Source organism: Kluyveromyces lactis, assembly GCF_000002515.2.
Source record: "Kluyveromyces lactis strain NRRL Y-1140 chromosome A complete sequence".
NCBI lineage: Eukaryota > Fungi > Ascomycota > Saccharomycetes > Saccharomycetales > Saccharomycetaceae > Kluyveromyces > Kluyveromyces lactis.
The window spans coordinates 670,863-685,345 of NC_006037.1; the positions used below are offsets into that span (position 1 = coordinate 670,863).

The following is a 14,483-nucleotide window of genomic DNA, read 5'->3' on the forward strand; positions in this document are numbered from 1 at the left end:
AGTCTTATTTGAATCTATCCCGATCAGCACTGGATGATGGGTTTTGATCAAAATAGGATCCATGATCCAACTCTTCTTCCTATTCCATGACAGAATCTGAAGACATAGTAGTTTTCCGATATAAGTAAACATCTTCAGGTTCGTCTAATCCCACCGTTTTCCTAAGTCTTTCGGTCTTGAGCAACTTTTCAGCATCATTAGTGAAAGAGTCAAATGTTTTAGAACCAGCTAATGCATTAACCATCACATTATCAGTATAGTAAACAATTGACTCAAGAACATGGTGGCATTTATTCCAAAATGTTTCCGCTCTCTTGAACTGTGTTATATTACGTTCACCTTGTTGAGTATGGAGAGTGACTTGGTCTGTCGCCATGGTCCCGAATGTCGAAGTCCTCTGCGAAGAGTTATCAGTTATAATTGAACTACTATCATTAGTATTCGCATTTTGAAGACTTACGTTTGCATTGTCGTTCGAATCACACGTGTGACCATGATCATGAACGTGACCATCTCTATGCATTTTCATTGCATTTTGCATCCTTAAGGCGTAAATGGCGAAATGGAAATTCTGCTCTTCATCCTCGTATATGGGTCTTCCAAGAACACTGGCAGCATGGATCTTCCTTTCCATCGTATGTATTCTATTGGTCCATTCCAACACTATAACGGTGGAGGCCAAATAACACGTAGTATTAAAGATCTCACTTAGATCATCGATCCACAAGTTTGATACATCGACGATGAAGAACGTGGGATGCAAGAAGACTGTAAAAATGGTCAAAAGAGTTAAAAAGATCATTCTCCCTCGGAAGCAGAGAGACTTTTTAGTTAGGACATGAAAACAGATCACGCTTGCGTAACAGGTTGACAATGCAATCCTAAACAAATAAACAAAAGGCGGGAGAATATCGATATCCGAATCCGAATCCTTCGTCGGTACTGGACTCAAAGTAGGTATGACCCATAAAATCTGGGTCACAAGGATTAAGAACAACCCAAAATAGAAAACCATCCTCTTCTCTTGCATTCTATCAAAGAATCTCATCACAATCTGCACCTGGCTAATCTGCAATAAGAATACAACAACTAAATCGATACCAGCAAATACCTTATCGCCCCAAAGAAGATTCAAAAACGATGTAGATGACACATAACCATTATAAGTATAATTCTCTGCAATATTCTTCCATACTCTAATGACAAATATGGAAAGGTTTAATGATGCCAACAACGCACCCAATTTCAAAATGTACGACGCCTTACGACTGGGTTTGGTAGGAACGTTGATGAAAACGATCACCGTTAGGAAAACAGTGATGATAAAGTTGGCAGTAACAGAATAAATGACAGAATAGATGCTGTATTTGAACGGTCCTGTATATCCATCGTTGTTGATATAACTATTCCAATCGAAAGCCACAATAGGAAGATACGGACACTCATCCTCTAACTCCACAAACGATGAATATAATGGCGTGCCGTCTTGACAATTACTTGTAAACACTAATGACTTGATATAGGCGAACTTATCGGGTAGTTTATTCCATATTAGCACACCTTCGTCTAATTGGACACCTTGACAACTTGAATAGTCCTCTGACGGGAAATGATATCTCCATCTGGAACGCCCTGTCATATTGATCTATAACAGTGAAATTAACTTCGATACTAAACACCATCCAACATCACACATCAGCAGCCGGTCTCCAGTACCACACAGATGAGCTAATGGGTTATTTAACTTATATTTCTCTCTCCGTTTTACTAATTTCCTTTCAAGTCTTCAATGCTCATCGCAGGTGTGGTTTTAAGTCTAAAAGTTCAAATATGAATGTGGAGTATAAAAGAAAGGCGTGACATACACTTGTAGTTACCATTACCATTAGAGTAAACCTACAAACAACCTCCACAGACTCACTATGTGGTACCAGACTCCAACACTGGGGGCGAACACATGTCCTAGGTGGTATAAACCACGAAATGTGTACTGAATGTTCTTTCACGTGACAATCACGTGAAAAAAGCATGACTGAAATTGATTTCTCGATCTGTTTTCATTACTGCTTAAAGGATTTCTGATCAAATGACTAGCAGGTTTGAAGCTCTCACACTCTACAACCAAAATTCAAGAGAGAGGCATAGGTCTTTCAAGGTGCTAAGGGACGTGTTTGGTTTTCATATCGGGCAGATAAATATCCAAAGTTGCAACATACCAAGATCTGAGACGCGTAGCTGAATTCAAAGCTCATCAAGGTAACTTTTTCCAGTTTGTTTTGGTGATTTTTTTTGTTTATAGAACATCACATGACTGTAAAACCGAAGGTGAAACTAGATGAATCAGGATCAAAATCAGGCAAATCGTATGTATAAAGGTCCAATACGTTTACACACGATGTTTTCGCCGAGTGTACCAGACCTGAATCGAAAATTCAGTGATTTGAATACTAGTGAACAGTCAATTGCTGTTAGTGACGGGGGAGTTGCGTTACGGAAGAATGTTGTTAGAAACAATTCTAACTCGGAACGTATATCTGGAAGCAAACGCCCCAAGAGCACGATATTAAGGGAGAACTCAGCTGGATTATCTCTGATAAATCTATACTACGATTTGGATGATGAGAACGAAGAAGAGATAGGTCAAGTTTCGATGAAGGGACATAAGATCAATCAGAATAACAGTGGATCATCAGAATTGGAGTTGAATGAGGGAGCGTTAACACTAGCAACCGAGGATAAGACCATTAATTTAGATGATAGTGGGTCATCAGATGCGTTGAATGGGATCGGTCAATTGCCCACGCCAGAATCGGAATCTCGTGCGAGTCAATTGCTTGGAAACTCGTCTCTGATAGAAGATGCAGCTTCAATCAAGGTGAAGGATTCACATTTGGATAGGTATGGATTCATGAAGCAGAACCAATATATCTCAGAGAAACAATATAACGAATGGTGGTCAGAGTACTCCAAGTACTGCATTCGAAGGAAACGGAAATGGAAAGACCTACTTTTAAAATCAGGTTTACCAGTAGATAATGATTCTCCAAGTCGATTCCCTTCAAAGTCGGAAAAGTTGAAGAGATACGTGCGAAAAGGTATACCAGCTGAATGGAGAGGTAATGCTTGGTGGTATTTTGCCCGCGGTCAAGAGCTTTTGAATAAAAACATTGGTGTTTATGATAAATTACTGACTAAGATCAATGATCCAAGCTTTACAAGTAAAGATACTGAGATTATAGAAAGAGATTTACATCGGACTTTCCCTGATAATATCCATTTCCAAAGATCCAAGGTCAGTTCCGAGGACCCACTAATTATAAAATCTTTAAGGAGGATCTTAAAGGCTTTCGCCATCTATAACGCTAAGATCGGTTATTGTCAATCGATGAATTTCTTAGTTGGTCTTTTACTATTATTCATGGATGAAGAACGTGCATTTTGGATGCTAGTAATAATGACATCTAGGTACTTACCAGGAGTGCATAGTATTAACCTGGAAGGTGTCAATATTAACCAAGGTGTGCTTTTACTATGCATAAAAGAGTATCTGCCACACTTTTGGCAAAGAATATATTCCAATAAAGATCAACAACACAGTCCCGGCCTATCCAATAAGAACGAATTTCTCTATAAGTTGCCACCAGTCACACTCTGTACTGCCAGTTGGTTCATGAGCTGTTTCATAGGAGTAGTACCTATTGAAGCTACCTTACGTATATGGGATTGTCTCTTCTATGAGGGTTCACACATTCTTTTCAAGATGTCGTTAGCGATCATCGAACTAAGCGAGACCAATTTACCAAAATTAAATCACGTTAGCAGCCGAAACTCAGACGATGAAGACATGGAATTATTCCAAGCTATTCAAACATACCCTAGACGGTTGATAAACCCCAACGATATTATAGACAAAGCCATCTTCAAGAGGAGATTGAGATTCAATGCACTCAATCAAGAGGAAATCGAACGATGTAAGAAGTACGTTATCTCTCAAAGAGCCAAATACAAGAACTTCCAAGATGTAATGAAGAATGAAACCACCAACTCCAATAATAAGAGAGACTCCAAATTGGCACAGGAACTGATCAATGAAACCTTTTCTAACGAAGGATACGGATTCAAGAAGGGTTTAAATGGGGTAAATTGGAATAATAACATCAAAGAAAGAGTACGTAGATTGAGCAGAAAGAGGTAATTCTCTCATCACCAATGGAAGAAAGAGCAGAAATATCTAAAAGTATAAAATCACTACATATATAACCGGGTTGTTTTGCATTATGGACCAACAAATGACATGTTCTATCTTTTACTTACTCAACTCCCAACCTTTCTGTAGCCTTCCAAGGGCCACTGAGGCCGTGCTAGCATCCAAGCTACTCTCTAAAACGGTTCTAATTTTATCCCAAGGCAAATCAATATCTGTTTGAGATGAAAGATCCAACTGTGGATCCTCCATATCGACATCCATCAACTCAAGTTCAGGTTCAGGTTCCTGCGCTGGTTTCGGCAAAGGTGCTGTTTCCACAGGTTTCTCTGCTTTGGAAACCATTGCGACAAGGGATATTTTATCCTGGTTCAAATCGGAGACCAATTGAGTGTCGTGGAGGACTTTACCCTTTAACAACAACTTGATTTGACCAGTTGTATATATCTCAGGCTCGGTTTCCACTAAGAATTCCTTGATCTGACCCACGGTATCGGTAGATTCGAAGCTTTTGGAATGAACAAATTTAGGCGCTTTGATCGATTTGATGGTAACTTCTACAACTTTAGAGATACTCTTAGAATGTGATTTACTTGGATCATATTTGTACCTCAATGGGGGCAACGAAACACCAAGGTTTGTAACTTCATGTAATGGTTTGCGGTAGTTCGATGCAAGTTTTGGCTCATTCAAAGCGGCCAAACTCAAAAATTTACCAACGAAATCAAGTTCAGACATGATTGGAGGTGGGATGTGCGATATTGTAGTAGTTTAGTTCCTTATACTCCCTTATACATCTCTTCATTAGATGTCTAACTTGTGTTAGTGTTAATCTGAACATAAATATCAATTCCGTTAAATTTATTTCAATTCCTACATAAAAGGGTAAAAACACGAACGATATCAGATCAATACGGGAAATAAGAGGTAGAAACGGCATTCTACCAGGTAACATTGCAACACAAATGGTATCACTGGTACTGGCAGATACTGCAGACAGTTCAGATCTATCTAAAGCTGCGATTACCGTTGAAGAATCAACTTCTGCACAACAACCGAAATTCTTCAATTACCATGAATTTGTGATTACAAAGTACAGAGCACTAGATGAGGAATCATGCGAAGAGCATGGACCTGAGAATCCAATCTGCATCACCCATTTTCCAAACATATACGTACCTGAAGAAAGCGATGAATTTAGAACCACTAGAGTCGTTCGAATTCCCAGAAGGTTTGAGTCATCCACAGAATTTCCTAATTTCAGCACACAGTTACCTGGGTCTGAACCAGCAGCCTTACCAGATACTCACAACAAGGAGTTCGTTCCGGCAGGAGAGTTTGAAGGCCAATGGTATGGCGAAACGTCAGTGAGCCCATTATCAAACTATTTGGATCAAGCGGAATGGACTGAAATTGTAACTCGAATCAATTCACTCTTAGAGGCTGCATACAACCCAATAACCAGAAGAAATTTTGTCAACGTCATATTGGACCTCTTGACACTGAACTTATGGAGTATCATCGAGCCATACCTGTTCGTTAACCCGTTGCAATCAGTTGAAGACTATGTCTCGGAAATCAATCGATCGGAATCGTTCAGATTGAAGGGCATAAAGATCATTCCGCCCCGAGAAAGCTCATATCTATCGGTATGTATAGATAGCCCAGCATGGATTAAACCATGCACAGCCATAAATGAACCCTTACTAACCCATTGTGACACCCTTATCGTCCTTCTTTAACCAGCTTGATGTTGTAACACCGATGCCCAATCACTGTTGACGGCGTTGAAACCTTTAAGGAAACATGCAAAGGAAACAAAGCAAAGAATGACACTTTAATAACCACCACATGACTGATTTGCTTGAAAGGATTCTGTTGATGTGGTCTAATCAACCTATAAAGGGCACGAAGCATAGCATCAGATAATAAGCTTACATACGCTTTGCTCTGTTGCATACACACAAACCTGCTGAGCGGGATATTACTTATATTTTAGAATGCCGAATGTCATGAACACGCCCAGCGTGACTGATATTAAAGATGACCCGATTACTAGTTATGTCATTAAGAACTACTACAAGAGGGCCAATAAGGGCGCCGAAATGACAGAAGAACAGAGTCGCAATGATTCTGGACAAGATGAACCGCAGTTGAACTTTTTCTCCTCGCTGTGCAATAGCTTTTACAAATTTATTAGGGGAGCCGATAGTACTCATGAACAAATAGCTCGTCTCATAGAGCAGAAACAGAATGCGAGATCTTTACAGGAATGGCTTGCGGCGGCAACGAAGCTAGACGATATTACAAATGCTGAACAATGGAAATCAAAGCGGGAGTCTGTATTGTATGATTATTGCCTTGTCGAATCCAGCACAGAAGCGATGAAAAAAGCGCGCTTGGCAAAGGATTGGCCTAACCTCTTATATCTTATAAGAACCACTTGGGTTCGGAACCGTGGTGGTATGGGGAATGTAAACCTTTATAGGCATTCGTATGTTGGAACCAAGCATATCATTGAGGATTACGTGGCAGAATCGTCTAGATCTTTACAAGAACTAGTTTATAATTCAGATTTGGACGACACTTACTTGCTGGGGATGCTCACACAGACAAGAAAGAATATAGGTAGAACCGCATTAGTGTTGAGTGGTGGTGGCACCTTTGGATTGTTCCACATCGGTATCCTTGTGACGCTTTTCGAGCAAGAATTACTTCCTCGAGTAATCAGCGGCAGTAGTGCTGGTGCAATTGTTGCTTCGATTCTTGCTTCTAGACAAGAACATGAACTCATGGGCTTAATGGATGAAATCCTCGTAAAAGACTTCAATATCTTTAAAGATGACTTAGAAATGAGCGAAAGTGAAAACCTTCTTATAAAGATCTCCCGGTTCTTCAAGAATGGTACTTGGTTTGACAACAAAAATCTTGTTAGTACAATGATCAATTTCTTGGGGAACCTTACCTTCAGGGAAGCATATAACAGGAGCGGGAAGATTTTGAATATTACAGTCTCGCCTGCATCCGTTCATGAACAACCGCGGCTTTTGAACAATCTAACATCTCCGAATGTCTTGATTTGGTCCGCGGTTTGTGCCTCTTGTTCTCTGCCTGGCATTTTTCCATCTTCTCCCTTGTACGAAAAGGATCCAAAGACCGGAGAAACAAAACAGTGGAATTCAAGTTCGGTCAAGTTTGTCGATGGATCAGTCGACAATGATTTACCGGTTTCCAAACTTTCTGAGATGTTCAACGTTGACCATATTATTGCATGTCAGGTCAACATACACGTCTTCCCCTTTTTGAAGTTATCTGTATCCTGCGTAGGAGGAGAAATAGAAGATGAGTTCAGTGCAAGATTCAAGATGGCATTAGGGAAAGTTTACAAATACATGGCCAGCGAAGTGATACATGCATTAGAGATTGCTACCGAAATTGGTATCGGAACCAATGTCCTGACAAAGCTAAGATCAGTGTTGTCACAACAATATAGCGGTGATATCACTATACTTCCTGAAATGAATACACTACTACGATTCAACGAACTACTATCTAATCCCACCCAAGAATTTCTACTAAGGGAAGCTACTAATGGTGTTCGTGCTAGTTGGCCAAAAATATCAATCATAAAAAATCACTGTGGTCAAGAATTTGAACTAGATAAGATGATTAATTATCTAAAGGGGAAGATCATATCTAATACAGATATCAAAGGAAATCCCTTCCAAATTTCAAATCGGGACGTTCCTTTGATTAACAGTCCAGTTCTTGCTAATAGCGAAAAGAAGGCAATACAAGTATTTGATGATGTGCTATTAAATGCTGATAATTTGGATAACTTTATGGTAGTACCCGACGGAACAGGTTCCTTAAAATCACAAGATTTAAACAATCCTCCGAGATATTCAAATGAGTTTGGAAGCAGGGCGCACAACCGTCGCAAATCAGACTCTGCAACCAACGGAAATCGAAAGGGTAAGCGTCATAACTCTATATCGCTACCATATTCGTCTTCATCTTCGCCATTATCAGAGAAGAAGTATTCTATGATAAATTTCCGTCCTTCGTTTGACAAAAAGACGAGCACAGGCGATCTACAGGTAAGGAAACCGTACCCATATCCTCCAAAGAGCAGCAGTTTCTCTAGAATCGATTACGATCCGAGATCCAATTCTCTGACTCCGATACTTGATCATGCTGTGGGAACCCGCAGGGATGACTCAATTTTACACTCTGATGTGAAATCTAATCCCAACTCTCCCTTGAGGTTAAGAACGAAAAGCTCCGTTTCAAGAAGAGCATCTCGAAAGAATCCCGATACTGCGTAACAAAAGTGCTCCGACTGAAGTGCACGCCTTTACTCATCCTCTGTGATTATTTAACTATGTATAAATGCTATTATTTAACGGTACCAAAATGAATTCACACCGAATTTTTCCCATTGTTGCTTATTGAAGGCACACTCAATGTTTTCAACGTAGCCATTACGTTCAATATCCTTGACCGTTGTGGCCGATATATGAGAACATCCATCGATAACCAAAGTTTTAAGTGTTATTCCATTATCAAAGAGTTCTCTTATAATGTCATAAAGTTGATATCCTTGCATAGAAGGATTAAACGACAGGTCCAACCTACTTAATGAACCAATTTCTGATATGACAAGTGCTAACTGCCTGAAAGCTCTAACCTGGTGAGAACTCATATTCGGTACACTGAGATCCCTTAGATGCGTCATATGCCGTAAAAACAGAAATGCAGTACTTTCTATGTCTGTCCTTGGGTAAAGTTCATCTGACATTTCGAATACATTTCCGATGTTTAGCTTTCTAATAGAAGGAAGTTCATTTAACAACCTATATAGCACACTTCTTGCAATGGCAGAGTTCATGATGTCTAAAGTCTGGACCGCTCCAAGATTTGCAAGAATGGGTTCGATTTGTTCATCGGTCCACATTTGGCCATTGAAGCTCCTATTAGATTCAGTGGAACTTTCCCTAAAGGTGAAATATTTTAAGCGCTTCAAAACGTTTGGCTCTTGCAAGCTCTGTAAGAATCCCATCAAAGACAAACCGGTGTTCCGCTCTAGCCAAAGATCCGTGAGGTTGGGGAACTTTTTTATCCAATCTGCAGTCTGGTTAAATCTGAAATCACGGTTGGTAACAATAAGTTTTGACACATTGGCAAACCGCAGGGTGTCCGAAGAAAAGATGCAAGCAAACGGCGTGGGACCTGTCCATCCATTATCTTTGAATATTAACTTAATGGATTGTAAGGAACGACTTATATTGTCATTGTTCGGAAACTGCAATTGTCTGCGTCTGTGTATGGAAGAATTTCTACCTGGCACCATAGCGGTCCCAATAAGTACCTCGATTTTCTTTAAATTATCGATACGTTCAAGGAAAACAACATCCTCATCTGCCCAATGGTTAGGATCATAATGGCCAAAGACAGAGAACTCTTGAAGATTCGCAATCAATTTTTCCTTATCCGAGATCAATTGAAGTACCTTCAAGATATTCAAATTAGTGAATTGTAAGACCAGTTTCTTCACTTCCTGGTCCAATCCGTTGAACAGTAACTGTGAACACTTAGCTTCTTCATTAGTGGCCATTACAGAGAAGTTCAGATATTGAATGACGGAGCTCACACACCGTTTCGTTTTCACGAACCTTAACAGTGAATTAATCTTCGAATAATTTGTCTTGGGAACACTTAAATAGTCTATAATCATTGGAGTGGTCGATAGTTTTCGATACCAAAATTTGGATACCAGCATACATGATGTGATATCCTTTGTATCCAATCGCCGCATGATAGATATCACAAGTTCTGTTGGGAAAGTTTGGATAGGGTCTATAGTTGCTCGTTTCATTTTCTTATTCATCGTTGAACCGTCATGGTCTTGATCTGTATCGGAGACAAGGTCATTTTCCTCAATGTCCTCATTGTTAACTAGTTTCTGCTCTATTAAAACACGCTTCTTACTTGGTATCTGTTCGGAATTCCTAGCCCCGGATTCAGCATCATTGCTATTAACCAACTGCATAGCGTTCCTTTTCAATAATTCCTCGTACCGATCACTGAAAAGCTTCTCATGTACCGGAGACACGAGAACCCCGCGTTCCTTCAACTCTTTCACAAGTTTCCTTCCGCTCTTGTATACCTGCCTTGCCCTATCACCCTTATCAGCCAGCTCGTACGACTTCCCGAGCCTTAACAAGGCCCTAGTACTAGACGGTTCAATCTTGCAGAAATACTGTGATTCCTTAACGGCTCGTGCATAGTCGCCAACTTTCATCAAACACGATATCCTGCTATCCAATAGTTTCACGTACAGAGGATGGTAAGCCTTACTCTCATCGTAAGCACATCTCTTGGGCATTCCAGCACGTATACGAATATTTTCCACCATTTCCATCGGATACGATCGTGACACTTTCATGGCTTTTGAGAAAAGACCCAACGCCTTGGAATATTCCCTACATTGCATCCATTTCAGCCCCAGCTCATAAGTCCTAGTCAGCAGCCCATCGTCTAAAGCATCGATTTCTTCACCCATTGGTTCATTGTTAATTTTACAACAAAATGATGCGTCACCAGTTGCTCTCTTTATCTACAGATTAAAGTGTCACTGTTTTCCGCACTGCGTTCTTTACGGAGATTTTACCAACCAGTTAATCTCACTCTACCCACTGCTACAGTCGTGCAGAATGGCATTAACACAATGCACCCGGTTATATCCTACATGTTTTTCCATAAAGAGATATGTTCAGGGTCCAATTCTTACTTCGAACATCAATTCTAAATCGCACGATTTAACCTTTCAACGTTGATATATAAGGTAAATAATGACAAAACACGTTGATATGACTGGTCTTTGGCACTAATTGTGTGCGTTATACGTCAGGACTGCAATTTGAATCAAGATTGGTAGCGGTAATAGACACTAGTGAGAGGTGAACACGGATACACGTTTGATTAACCATGTCTCAGCTGCTAGAACCTTTACTTTCGGCAGTATTCCTATTCTTTGCGACATTAGGAACGGGGCTTATCCCGGTGATGTACATGAGTAAGCTAGCTGAGAAGGGAGACTCTGGCATGGGGTACTTGAAGTATGTGTCTGATTTCGGTATTGGTATGTTGTTAGGTACTTCTTGTTTACTAGTGATACCGGAAGGTGTCGAGAAATTCGGTGATAAGGGTGGCCGTGGGTTTGGGATCAGTTTGTTATTGGGATTCATGATTCTATATGGACTAGATAGGTTCTTACATGCACTGCAAGCTGGTCACATCTTAAGTGGTTCGTTTGATGCTTCTGCTGCGCCTGATCCTCTTGAGAGGAATATCGATTTGATCAATCCAAGGAAGACGGTGCCATTTATCTTAACGAACAATATCGTATTCGCGTTGGTAATCCATGCATTCTCTGATGGACTGGCGTTGGGGATTGCCGAATCCTACGATTCGTTGAAATTCGTGATGTTGATCGCCATTATTATACATAAAATTCCTGCGACGCTTTCCTTGACGGGGATTATGATTTCGAAACAGAGATTACCCAAACTACAAGTAATCTCTAATCTTATTGCATTCAGTATATCCACACCGTTCGGGTTGCTATTCGTGATCCTGATGAGATTCGTCAGCAAGGACCTAATCGAGAAAATGAGCGATGGGCTATTGGTTCTGAGCGGTAGTAGTTTATTGTATGCTTCATTGCTTGCGTTGATCTCACCAAGTAAGGACCAGGAACAACAGTTACAGAATGATGGCCCGATCCCAGTGTCGGGTTCTGTTTTAGAGATGGGCGAAGGTGTTACCACTGAAGAGAAAATAGAACAAGAATCACTTCCAGATGTCAGATTGTTACTCTTGGGTATCTTTATCCCGTTAATGATCTCTTTCTTCGCTCCTCATGATAGCTAAAGCCAATCAGGAAACTCCTCTTTTAGATAATACATTATACACGAGACAAATCACATGTATAAAGACCTGTATATTTGAATAGATAGGTACATGTGGGCACAAATCCTCTTCTATTTACGTTTGAGACTTCTTCTTTTCAACCATTTATCCTTTGATTTCATGACACTGGTTTCCTTTTTTGGAGCCAGTGTCTTAGATACCTTCATCGACGATAGCAAGTTCACAGTGACAGGTCCTTTCTGTATTTGGGTCTTTCTCAATTCCCTTAGTGATCTCTTCTTTTGTTTCCGTAATTCTTCTTTTAGGGCCTGTTCTTCTTCTCTTTGCGCTTCTGCCGAGAAAGTAATATGTTTCGGCGTAGCCTTTGCGAAGGAAGATGCAGATCCACTTTCTAGCTCATCAAAGAACTCTTGTGGTAACTCTTCCGGCTCATCATTATCCGAACCCTGCTGCGCTACTAATTGTCGTTCAAACTCTAACATCTTTTCTCTCTGTTTCTCCTCCTCAGACTCGAGCAGCTTCTTCTTCTTCTCTAGCTGCTGTTGCTTGAACACTTTCTCGTTCTTTCGTCTCTTCTCTCTAGCTGCCTCTTCTTGTAACCTTGCAGCCTCTTCTCTTTCCTGAATCCTTTTCTCTATAGCATCTTTCCCACTACTCAAGCCTTCTTCTTCTGGCGCATCGCTATCACTCTCACTCTCACTTTCACTTTCACCATTCGCTTCTGCTTTTGTTGGTTTGAGAGCATCTAGGGTAGAGTTGCCCTCATCAGCTGTATGGAATGAATCATCCGCATCATCATCGAACTTCAAGTGTCTCTTCGCTACCAGTGCAGCACCAGAACCTAGAACTTTCTTCAAACCCATTGTTATATTTCTCAGTAAACTCTTGCCACTTGTCTAATCCAATGCACAATTGAACAGAAACACTGACAGAACGGTAACACGACCTGCTTCATGGACTAGTTCCAGTGGTTCATCTCATCTCATCTCATCGCTTTGTCCAAATTTTTCACTTCGAAAAGAAATGATACGTAAATAGAGGTCACGTGCTGAAGATTTTGTTCCTGACACTGGACTACGAGTAGAATGCTCATCACCCGTTAACGGACTGTGCTGTGTATTGGCTGGTTCTGGTGCTATTTGTTGGTTAGATTATATCAATTTATATCAACTTTATTGCTATGCTAATGGTATTTAATGTGTAGCTTGCAGTACTGAAACATCATGACACTTTAAACTCAATATCACAGAACTGGGTACCAAAAAGCATTCTTGCCACGTCTGTACCCATTATCCAGCATATACATGCCTTTATAATAACCAAGAGATATGATCTACCAGTTCCTGTTACTAAAGAATATATTATCCCAATGACACAGATGGTGATTAGGATATAAGTTATGATGACAGGATATCTTGCGTATAGCATTTGCAAGAACCGACTTAACGGACTGGTAAATGGTGATTCCCTGGATGGGGGAATTGAGGGTGACTGCACGGGGTCGCCTGAACATGGCTGATCGCTTGATGGTGGTGGTATTGGAATTGGCAACGAGGGTGTTGACCAGCAATGTATCTGTGCAGTGGGGTTGGACTCTGGGGAAATTGTTTGGTATGTTGTCAAATCAGGCAACTGTGATTCTAGTAGCGGTGACGATTCCTCCGCGACGCCGATATGACCCTTTTCTAAATCGCTGGCATTATATACCAAAGAGTCACTAACATTTCCATCAGGTAATGGTCCTACTATTATCCTAGTTGGTGTGCTGATTGGAACAGACTCCGGATGTGGTGAAGATTCCACAATGCGGACAGATTTATTCTCATGTTCGTGCGTGCCATCAACAGGTCTTAATATAGACTTGATTGGTATGGGAGTGCTGCTTTTCTGGCTACTGCTCTCACCGGATTGCATTGGTGGGTCCAGTTGTTTGGGTTTAGGTTTGGGTTTGGGTTTAGGTTTCGCTGCTGAAGCTGGTGCGTAAGTGATTGGTTTATTTCGACGTTTAGGCGAAAACCGCTTATTCAATAAGCTCTTCATATGATTTAGCTCTGTACAGTAGAAGCTGACGTTCTCTCTAAATATCTAGATTCAGATCTCGACCTTGAACGGTTGGAGAACGTCTTATGTCGTGTTCTCTATTAAAACGTTTGTGGCTGGGATCTAAATTCAGTTCAATTTGACGTCTGGAAAACTGACACAAGGAATTACCGGCGATTGAACAGCCGTGTCACTTCAAAATCGGGGGTTTAGTAGGGTGTAACCATCTGTAACAACAGGACAGCTATCTTGGAGAGCCCGTGCTTCTAAGTGCATCGCTCTGTGTTTTCTCTTGTGAGGTGGT

The 14,483-nt window shown here is 40.7% G+C and overlaps 9 protein-coding genes across 9 annotated transcripts; 4 read left to right on the forward strand and 5 right to left on the reverse strand.

Moving 5' to 3' along the window:
- Positions 1-79: 79 nt before the first annotated feature.
- Positions 80-1,639, reverse strand: RIM21 (Rim21p; the record flags this gene model as incomplete). The annotated part of the gene is made up of 1 exon (XM_451332.1): positions 80-1,639. The coding sequence occupies one exon, from the start codon at positions 1,637-1,639 to the stop codon at positions 80-82; it is 1,560 nt and encodes a 519-aa protein (XP_451332.1).
- Positions 1,640-2,335: 696 nt separating this feature from the next.
- MSB3 (Rab GTPase-activating protein MSB3) lies at positions 2,336-4,195 on the forward strand (the record flags this gene model as incomplete). Its single annotated transcript, XM_451333.1, has 1 exon — positions 2,336-4,195. One exon carries the CDS (start codon positions 2,336-2,338, stop codon positions 4,193-4,195), a length of 1,860 nt encoding a protein of 619 aa, XP_451333.1.
- Positions 4,196-4,306: 111 nt separating this feature from the next.
- MDY2 (Mdy2p) lies at positions 4,307-4,942 on the reverse strand (the record flags this gene model as incomplete). Its single annotated transcript, XM_451334.1, has 1 exon — positions 4,307-4,942. One exon carries the CDS (start codon positions 4,940-4,942, stop codon positions 4,307-4,309), a length of 636 nt encoding a protein of 211 aa, XP_451334.1.
- Positions 4,943-5,169: 227 nt separating this feature from the next.
- On the forward strand, positions 5,170-5,946 carry SHR5 (Shr5p; the record flags this gene model as incomplete). The annotated part of the gene is made up of 1 exon (XM_451335.1): positions 5,170-5,946. One exon carries the CDS (start codon positions 5,170-5,172, stop codon positions 5,944-5,946), a length of 777 nt encoding a protein of 258 aa, XP_451335.1.
- Positions 5,947-6,204: 258 nt separating this feature from the next.
- On the forward strand, positions 6,205-8,532 carry TGL4 (triacylglycerol lipase; the record flags this gene model as incomplete). Its single annotated transcript, XM_451336.1, has 1 exon — positions 6,205-8,532. The coding sequence occupies one exon, from the start codon at positions 6,205-6,207 to the stop codon at positions 8,530-8,532; it is 2,328 nt and encodes a 775-aa protein (XP_451336.1).
- Positions 8,533-8,606: 74 nt separating this feature from the next.
- On the reverse strand, positions 8,607-10,769 carry DIA2 (DNA-binding SCF ubiquitin ligase subunit DIA2; the record flags this gene model as incomplete). Its single annotated transcript, XM_451337.1, has 1 exon — positions 8,607-10,769. One exon carries the CDS (start codon positions 10,767-10,769, stop codon positions 8,607-8,609), a length of 2,163 nt encoding a protein of 720 aa, XP_451337.1.
- A 425-nt stretch (positions 10,770-11,194) lies between these two features.
- ATX2 (Mn(2+) transporter ATX2) lies at positions 11,195-12,139 on the forward strand (the record flags this gene model as incomplete). The annotated part of the gene is made up of 1 exon (XM_451338.1): positions 11,195-12,139. One exon carries the CDS (start codon positions 11,195-11,197, stop codon positions 12,137-12,139), a length of 945 nt encoding a protein of 314 aa, XP_451338.1.
- Positions 12,140-12,249: 110 nt separating this feature from the next.
- Positions 12,250-13,002, reverse strand: BUD21 (Bud21p; the record flags this gene model as incomplete). Its single annotated transcript, XM_451339.1, has 1 exon — positions 12,250-13,002. The coding sequence occupies one exon, from the start codon at positions 13,000-13,002 to the stop codon at positions 12,250-12,252; it is 753 nt and encodes a 250-aa protein (XP_451339.1).
- A 358-nt stretch (positions 13,003-13,360) lies between these two features.
- Positions 13,361-14,179, reverse strand: KLLA0_A07645g (uncharacterized protein; the record flags this gene model as incomplete). The annotated part of the gene is made up of 1 exon (XM_451340.1): positions 13,361-14,179. The coding sequence occupies one exon, from the start codon at positions 14,177-14,179 to the stop codon at positions 13,361-13,363; it is 819 nt and encodes a 272-aa protein (XP_451340.1).
- Positions 14,180-14,483: the final 304 nt, after the last annotated feature.